The sequence below is a fragment of the Bison bison genome, unplaced genomic scaffold (genome assembly GCF_000754665.1).
Source record: "Bison bison bison isolate TAMUID 2011002044 unplaced genomic scaffold, Bison_UMD1.0 scf7180017864035, whole genome shotgun sequence".
Classification (NCBI taxonomy): domain Eukaryota; kingdom Metazoa; phylum Chordata; class Mammalia; order Artiodactyla; family Bovidae; genus Bison; species Bison bison.
Genome location: NW_011494607.1, coordinates 1,258,525 through 1,268,097, shown reverse-complemented (window position 1 = coordinate 1,268,097; position 9,573 = coordinate 1,258,525). Strand labels below are relative to the sequence as shown.

The 9,573-nt window shown below is 39.0% G+C and overlaps 1 protein-coding gene across 1 annotated transcript in view; it reads right to left on the bottom strand.

Moving 5' to 3' along the window:
* Positions 1–2,460, bottom strand: part of TMEM244 (transmembrane protein 244) — a 24,701-nt gene extending 22,241 nt beyond the window's left edge. Inside the window, exons 1-2 of the mRNA XM_010834749.1 lie at positions 2,371–2,460; positions 958–1,043 (exon numbers count right to left, since the gene is read on the bottom strand). Coding sequence (XP_010833051.1) covers positions 958–1,043; positions 2,371–2,460 — 176 coding nt within the window. The remainder of the gene's footprint in view (positions 1–957; positions 1,044–2,370) is intronic.
* Between the last annotated feature and the right edge of the window lie 7,113 nt (positions 2,461–9,573).

The window sequence follows — 9,573 nt, the reverse complement described above, 5'->3', positions numbered from 1 at the left end:
TTGGAATCCCATGCTCACAGAACTCTGACTATTCTAAGACCTTCAGTGCTCTAGGCACTGCCTCACCACCTCAAGTTCCAGGCAATAGCTGAAACTGTGTGTGAACGTACCAGACTCCTCCTCAGGGGGCTTGCCTGCAAGCAAGCTTTATAGCATCATTCCCACTGCAAAAGTCAATATAATCATTTCTGGGCATTGATTTGCACACTGAAATTGAAAAGTCCCAATTCCCTGCTTACACAATAAAATTCAATTGTATAAACAATCAATTTCTAGGAAATCCTTTGTAGCTATACATAATGTATTTCAAGGAAATCAATGTATTGGCAAGCAAATCTGTAAAGATAAAATCCAACCGTAACAAGACAAAGAAAAATTACCTAAAAAAAAAAAAGCCTCACACTTAAAAATATCTTTAAAAATACATGTATTACTTGGTTCTCATGATAACTCTCTTTTGGATTATTACCTTCACTTGACAAACGAAGATAACTGAAGGAAGAGAAGCTCTCTGGCTTAGTCAGGATGATTCAGGAAGTTAGTGAGAACCTGGGCTGGAATGCAGATCTCCTGACTCTCAGTCTAAAGTTATTTCCAGTATGTAACAGAAAATATTTAAATTGGATGTAGATTATATCTAAATTCCCTTCTAGTTCAAATGCCCTCTGATCTCTGATGCAACACCAGCCCAGGAAGTAATAACTTCACTTTCTTTCTATGATCATCCTCATAAGAGGAACAATCCTGCCTGGTTCTATTCATTTCATGATTGCTACTTGTATCATTTTCAAAGGTGACACGTTTGCTTACTTTCACTTTAAAAAAAAGACGAAGAAAATATACCATGGGAAAAAATCTGCACCCTTTATTCTATAAAGACACGTTGAGTGTTCTATGTGAACTTCTTTCGTGTTGGATCCGAACTTTTGAATTGTTTGAAGGTGACGTTATACTTACCCGAGCATCACACAGCACATGCCCAGAACCACGTAGTACACAGTGTAGAAAAGGATGGCACATATGAGAAGGTTCTGCCAAACAACCTGCAGAGAACACAGGGGTGAGCTCCAAGAGCCTGGGCTTTTCACATGGTTGTTGGTAAGGAGTCTGACAAGCAAAAGACAATGAATGACTGCTAGATCACATTGGCTAGCCTTGTTTCGCCTGGAGACCTATGGGGTGGAAGGACTTCAAACTACGCAATAAAAGTGTTGCCGACTAGAGAAGCTGGCGTAGTACATATCTGCCCCAAGGATTAATGCAGTACATAAACCCACACTACCTATCCATCATCTACCACAACAATATTTATGTTTTTACGTAATTACATAAATTTTACAAAATTTATGTTTTACAATAATGTGTCAATATTTATGTTTTTACCTGATGAAATGATTCTAAATCTCAGCTGCCATGACAAGAAAATACAAGAAAGGCTAAGAAATTTTTAAAAGTATAAACAAAAAAATTATACAACAATAGTTAAATTCCTGTGCTAGAATTTACAGAGCAATTGGCTAAAACACAATAGATGGTCCTGAGAAGGATTTTACCACCTGTGAGAGTTAAGAAGGAAGCACTGCAGATAAATGAGGAACAGATGGATTATTCAACAAATAGTGTTGTGAAAATTGTCTAACTTCTAGATTAAAAAAAAAAAATCTCATTAGATTGCAGTCTTGTATGAAACACCAAAATAAACTTCAGGTGGATTTAAGGTTTAAATGTCAAGAACTATAACAGGAGAAAACATTTGCAACATATATCATGGGCAAAGGATTGATATCTGCAATATTTAAACACATTTGAATATAAAAGAGACAGACAAACCAATGAAAAAGGGACAAGGTATATAAATAGGCAGCTCATATGAATAAACATTTGAAAAGCCAATGAACAATTGAAAACGTTTAGAGGACCTCATTATTGATCTTTTAAAATATATTCCTGTGAATATGGTAAAAATGTTAGCATTTCATATGGGATTTTTTTGGTGTGTTCTTTTCCTTTGGAATCTTTTAAGAAGTCATCTTGTTTACTCAACACTTTAACACTTTAGGATGGCTCTTTTCTCTGAATAACCGATCCACCAACTTGACCGAGTCTTTTAATTGGCTGGGTACAGAAGGAGCCCTCCTGTAGAGGCAAGAAGAGACAGTAGCACAGAGCCCATCACAACCAACCGGCTGAATTGATTAAATTTATAGATTTACTAACAACTCACTTCTTTCAACTACTAAAACTAGGTGACCTCTTGGGCCTAAGAGGGCCACATGAAACCCAGGGTTCATATGAGACTCCAGGGTTTTGAGACCTTCAGAACCCTACCTCTCTCTCTCCCCACCCCATGTCATTCTTGGCCTCTCATACCCTTTGCCTGTAGACTTCCCTTTGCTCATCAAATCCCTTCTCTTTCTGCCCATTGTTCTCAACCTCCCTTTGCTCTTCAATATTTCCCATTCTTTGTCTCCTGTTCTTTCTTCCTTTATGACCCTTCTTTTGTGTGTATTCATTCACTAAGTCATGTGTGACACTTTGTGACTCCATGGACTTCAGCAGGCTTCCCTGTCCTTCACTTTCTCCTTGAGTTTGCTCAAACTTATGTCCATTGAGTCAGTGATGCCATCCAACCATTTCATCCTCTCTTGCCCTCTTCTCTTCCTGCCCTCAATCTTTCCCAGCATCAGGGTCTTTTCTAATGAGTGAGCTTTTTGCATCAGGTGGCTAAAGTATTGGAGCTTCAGGATCAGTCCTTCCAGTGAATATTCAGGACTGATTTCCTTTAGGATTGACTGGTTTGATCTTGCAGACCAAGGAACTCTCAAGAGTATTCTTCAGCACCACTGTTCAAAAGCATCAATTCTTTGGTGCTCAGCCTTCTTTATGGTCTAGCTCTCACATTGGCACATGATTAATGGAAAAACCATATCTCTGACTATATGGACCCTTGTTGGCAAAGTGATGATGTCTCTACTTTGTCTCATTTGTAGAGAAGATGACTTAGAGGTCAAGAGAAAATATGAAAGCTTCACCTGAGTTGAAAGTCCAGATACTATTCCCACATTTAAGTCGGATCAATTCCTGCCCAGTTGTTGGGATGAGGATCTGCTGATGGAATATGAGTATTATGATAGGGAGCAACTTTGGGGCTTCTGCAGTCTTACAATTTTCTGAAAGGTCATATATCTTTGGATTTGCTTTACTCTTTATTCTATACATTAATATAAATTTGCTTTTCTTTTAATTTGAGCATCAATAACCTCTAGTTGAAATATTTCTAGATGATTGTTTACTCAATTTCCATCCAAAAAAGAAATAATATGTAATCTCTATACTAATACATAGTCAAACATGAAACTTTTCTTATTTCTATGTTAATACTGAAATTTAAGTAACATTTTAATTTTTAAATATACTTATTTGCTATAGAATTTTGCTTTCATAATCCAAACAGAGGATTGTGCTTCACACTTTGAAAACCCACAAATGCTAAAAATGTGTAAGATATCTGGAACTACTTCTTAATGAAATCATAATTTGTGAGAGAACACATTTATTGACAAATTTATAACGTATAGGTATACCTACTTTCCCCAACAAATTTATAAAACACTACTTATCAATAGAATGGTATAATACACATTTTAAAACTGTTTTGTATGGAATATATTGAAAAACAAGGCACTCTTTTTGTAAATAACTATTTTTCCTGCCTGCATAATAAATCTAGATTTTTCAAATCATAATTTTCCTATAAACAAATTCTGTTGCCTCTAGTAATTTTTGCCCATAATCTTTTCTCTATACAGCCTACAAAAGTAACTTTCTAAAAGGCAATCAGACCATGACATTCCCATACTGGCTATCCTTCAATGGCCCCACACTGTCATCAGGATTCATTCATCCATTTTTTTCATTTGACAAATAGTCACTGGGCTGGGTGGCATTGCAAGATGAATTGAATGTGGTCCCAGGCATAAATACCCAGTGTAGCAGTGTTCATCAAATGTATGAATATCAGAACTCACATTGAGGCCCTGTTAAAACAGATTTCTGGGCCCTACCCCCAGACTTTTTTATTCAGTAGTTCTAGGGTGGGCTCCAGGAATTTGCATTTCTAACAAGTTTCCAGGGGATGCTAGCACTGCTGCTTCTAAGACCAAGCTTTGAAGACTACTCATCTAGAGGCAAGACTGGGGGATGGCTATAATACAGACAGAAAAGCTGGCACTGAGGAGTGTACACAGCGCTATGGGGTTTCCCTTGTGGCTCAGCAGTAAAGAAACCACCTGAATGCCGGAAATCTGAGTTCAACCCCTGGGTCAGGAGGATCCCCTGGAGGAGGGCATTCAACTCATTCCAGAATTCGTGCCTAGAGAATCCCATGGACAGAGGCGGCTGACAGGCTACAGTCTAAAGTGTTGCAAAGAGTCTGACACAACTGAAGCAACTTAGCACGCATACACACACAGAGTGCTATGGAAATCCGAGGGAGACACAGGGGTTTGTGGAGGGTGGGGTGACAAGGAACATTTTTCCAGGGGTAAACATTCAACACTAACATTCACTGTAGGTTAACTGTGTACTTCCCTCATAGCTCAGTTGGTAAAAAATCCGCCTGTAATGTAGGAGACCCTGGTTCGATTCCTGGGTCCGGAAGACCCCCTGGAGAAGGGATAGGCCTCCCACTCCAGTATTCTCAGGCTTACCTTGTGACTCAGCTGGTAAAGAATCCGCCTGCAATGCGGGAGACCTGGGTTCGATCCCTGGTTCGAGAAGATCCCTTGGAGAAGGGAAAGGCTACCCACTCCAGTATTCTGGTCTGGAGAATTCCATGGACTACACAGTCCACAGGGTCTCAAAGAGTCGGACACGACTAAGGGACTTAAAAAAAACAAAAAACAAAAAAACTGTGTACTTGGCACCGTCTATGCATTATCTCAAGCTTTCCAGGTGGCGCTAGTGGTAAAGAACCCACCTGCCAATGCAGGAGACACAAGAGACATGGGGTTTGATTCCTGGGTTGGGAAGATTCCCTGGAGGAGGGAATGGCAACCCACTCCAGTATTCTTGCCTGGAGAATCCCACGGACAGAGGTGGGCTACAGTCCATTAGGTTGCAAAGAGCTGGACAAGCAACTGACTGAAGCAACTGAGCAGCACACATGGATTATCTCATGCCTGCATTATCTCATTTAATCCTCATACAAATTCAGAAAGATAAGTCTATTCATTTAGTCCAAGTCTATTATTATTAGAGAGAAGAACAATGAGGCTCAAAGAAGTCTAGTTAGTTTTCCAAAGCTTGTCAGTAAATTGCAGAGCTGTGATTCAAATTTTGCTAACTCTTAACCATTACGCTGGGGTGGAGGTCAGGGTTCTGCTCAAGGCAAAAGAAGTACTTGCAAAGATGTGCGGGGTGGTGGGGGGCAGAGGTGGTCAGAGAGTTTAAAGAGGATGCGGAATACATGTACACCCATGGCTGATTCATGTCAATGTATGGCAAAAACCACTACAATATTGTAAAGTAATTAGCCTCCAATTAAAATAAATAAATTTAAAAAAAAAGATCATGAAGGGAATTTTATGCTTTGATAAAATTTCCAATGTCTCTGAAGGGAAGACTGTGAAAGATTTAAGAATATTAGACTGGAAATGGCAACCCACTCCAGTATTCTTGCTTGGGAAATCCCATGGACAGAGGTGCCTGGTGGGCTACACAGTCCATGGGGTCACAAAGAGTCAGACATGACTTAGCAACTGAGCACAGTGTGGACTGGAGAGCGGCTAATAAGTAAGGAAAGCATTGAAAGAAATACTAACTTTGTGACATGATAGAGGTGTTAGCTAATGTGCTGGTGGTAATCATACTGCAGTATATAAACATATCAAATCAACTTTCTGTGCACCTTAAACTAACACAATGTTATATGCCAATTATATCTTGATTACAAATGCAAAGAATAAAATAAAGGGGTTTTTAATACTCTTGACCAGCAGTGGAGATGGAGAAGACAAATGTGAGGGCCAGTGAAGAAATAGAATCAACAAGTTGTGGGGGCTTAAGGGAGAGGGTCATTTAATCTAACCTAATTCTGTCCAATAAATTTCTATAAATAAGTAATATATAATCTATAAATAGATATTTATAATGCAAGCCACATGTATGTCATCTAAATTTCTCTATGAACCACTTTCATAAAAGTAAAGAAAGAAAAACTAATTTTGATAATATTTTATTTAACCCAATATATCCAACATAAAATTTCAACATATAGTAAATATTAGAAGTTATTATTGTGGTATTTCTTGCTTGTTCACAGTACATCTTAAAATCCCAGGGTGAATTTTACTAATAACACATCTCAATTTGGCCTACTCACATTTCAAGTGCTTATAGCCTTGTGTAGCCAGTAGGTACTATATTAGACAATACCACTCTAACCACTCCCTTTCCTTCCAGCCTCATCCTCTTAACCCTGCCCCAAACTCTTGAGAGTCTAACTACACTTACTATTTCTTGTGGGGTTACTCTGTGCCAAGCACTGTACCCTTATATTCTCATTTTATCCACCTTCCCCATACCACTCCATCATTAGTCTGGGTAACTATCAACTGTACTTCACAGATTTAGAAACTGAGGCAGAGAGAGGTTAAACTTATCCCAGCTCACATGGCCTGTATGTGGCAGGGCTCCAGTCCAGATCTGCTGGATGTCTGAACTCTCCTCACCCTGGGCTGTCCTGCCTTCAACCTGGCAGGCTTGGAAGAAAAGCATGCTGAATAATCAATCCTAGTTCAACAGTTTCTTTTTAAAATTATAGAAACTGAGATTTGGATAGGTTGAGTGAATGGCCCAAGGTCAAACCTTTATTTAGTGGCAGAGGTGAGTTAGAAAAAAAAAAAAAAAAAAAGGTATTGAATTACCAAAGAAAAGACACTTAAAAATGCTGCCCAAATGACTGAACACAAAATTTCATTCTGATACAAATATTATTACTGTACTTTTGAAAAATTCAATATATAAGAGTCAGAATTTGTAGCAGTCTCAGTACATAGCTAGCACCAAAATGTTAATTTATTCTTTTAGAATATATATTTGGATCCTGAATCAAACTGTGAAATATATTTATGAGAGTTTTAGCTATTTAAACTTGACTGGATATTTGATAATGCTAGAGGGCTGGCATTCTGCAATTCATGGCGTTGCAAAGAGTCAGACACGACTAAGTGACTGAACTGAGCCAAACTGAAAGAATTAGTGTTAATATTTTAAGGTATTATGGTGGTATGATGACTATTTTTTGAGTCCTTATTTTTAAAGATAGATATGGAAATACTTGCAGATGAAATAATAAGATTTCTGAGTTAGTCTCAGAGTGAAAACTTGGGAGAATAGCTGGCTATGTAGATGTAATGAGATTGAACTGAGTTGATAACTGCAAAGTTAGATCATGGATAAATGAAATTCATTCTATTTTTCTATTTGCATTACCATATGCTTATTTTTCCATAATAATTTTGTAAAAAGTTCTCAATAAGTTTATGTAACTGGTGAACATCTTAACAAACTGTAAAAATATAATTTTTTTAATAAAAATTTGAGGAACATCCCTGTTTTGTAGGGCTGGGGTAGGGGGGGTCACCTTGTTTAATACTTACACATACCAGGGCTGAGCTAGCAACTTTGCAAACACCTCATTTTCTTTACTCCTCACAACAACACTGCCCAATATGATGTCTTATCCATATTTTCAGTTCAGTACAGTCACTCAGTCGTGTCCAACTCCTTGTGATCCCATGAACCACAGCTTGCCAGGCTTCCCTGTCGTATACCAACTGCCAGAGTCTATCCAAACCCATGTCCATTCAGTCGGTGACGCCATCCAACCATCTCATCCTTTGTTGTCCCCTTCTCCTCCTGCCCTCAATCTTTCCCAGCATCAGGGTCCTTTCAAATGAGTCAGCTCTTCACATCAGGTCGCCAAAGTATTGGAGTTTCAGGTTCAACATCAGTCCTTCCAATGAACACCCAGGACTGATCTCCTTTAAGTTGGATCTCCTTGCAGTCCAAGGGACTCTCAAGAGTCTTCTCTAAAACCACAGTTCAAAAGCATCAATTCCTCGGCGCTCAGGTTTTTATAGTCCAATTCTCACATCCATACATGACTACTGGAAAAACCATAGCCTTGGCTAGATAGACCTTTGTTGGCAAAGTAATGTCTCTGCTTTTTAATATGCTGTCTAGGTTGGTCATAACTTTCCTTCCAAGGATAAGCGTCTTTTAATTTCATGGCTGCAGTCACCATCTGCAGTGATCTTGGAGCCCAAGAAAATAAAGCCTGTCACTGTTTCCACTGTTTCCCCATCAATTTGCCATGAAGGGATGGGACAAGATGCCATGATCTTAGTTTTCTGAATGTTGAGTTTTAGGCCAACTTCTTCACTCTCCTCTTTCACTTTAATCGAGAGGCTTTTTAGCTCCTCTTCCCTGTCTGCCGTAAGGGTGGAATCATCTGCATATCTGAGGTTATTGATATTTCTTCTGTTAATCTTGATTCCAGCTTGTGCTTCTTCCAGCCCAGTGTTTCTCATGACGTACCCTGCATATAAGTTAAATAAGAAGGGTGACAATATACAGCCTTGACGTACTCCTTTTCCTATTTGGAGCCAGTCTGTTGTTCCATGTCCAGTTCTAACTGTTGCTTCCTGACCTGCATACAGGTTTCTCGAGAGGCAGGTCAGGTGGTCTGGTATTCCCATCTCTTGAAGAATTTTCCACAGTTTCTTGTGATCCACACAGTCAAAGGCTTTGGCATAGTCAATAAAGCAGAAATAGATGTTTTTCTGGAACTCTCTTGCTTTTTACATGATCCAGCGGATGTTGGCAATTTGATCTCTGGTTCCTCCGCATTTTCTAAAACCAGCTTGAACGTCTGGAAGTTCACGGTTCACGTATTGCTGAAGCCTGGCTAGGAGAATTTTGAGCATTACTTTACCAGCATGTGAGATGAGTGCAATTGTGCAGTAGTTTGAGCATTCTTTGGCATTGCCTTTCTTTGGGATTGGAATGAAAACTGACCTTTCCCAGTCCTGTGGCCACTGATGAGTTTTCCAAATTTGCTGGCATTTTGACTGCAGCATTTTTATAGCATCATCTTTTAGGATTTGAAATAGCTCAACTGGAATTCCATCACCTCCACTAGCTTTGTTCGTAGTGATGCTTTCTAAGGCCCACTTGACTTCATATTCCAGGATGTCTGGCTCTAAATTAGTGTGAGTGATCACACCATCATGATTATCTGGGTCATGAAGATCTTTTTTGTACAGTTCTTCTGTGTATTCTTGCGACCTATTCTTAATATCTTCTGCTTCTGTTAGGTCCATACCATTTCTGTCCTTTATTGAACCCATCTTTGCATGAAATGTTCTCTTGGTATCTCTAATTTTCTTGAAGAGATCTCTAGTCTTTCCCATTCTGTTGTTTTCCTCTATTTCTTTGCATTGATAGCTGAGGAAGGCTTTCTTATCTCTCCTTGCTATTCTTTGGAACTCTGCATTCAGATGGGTGTAT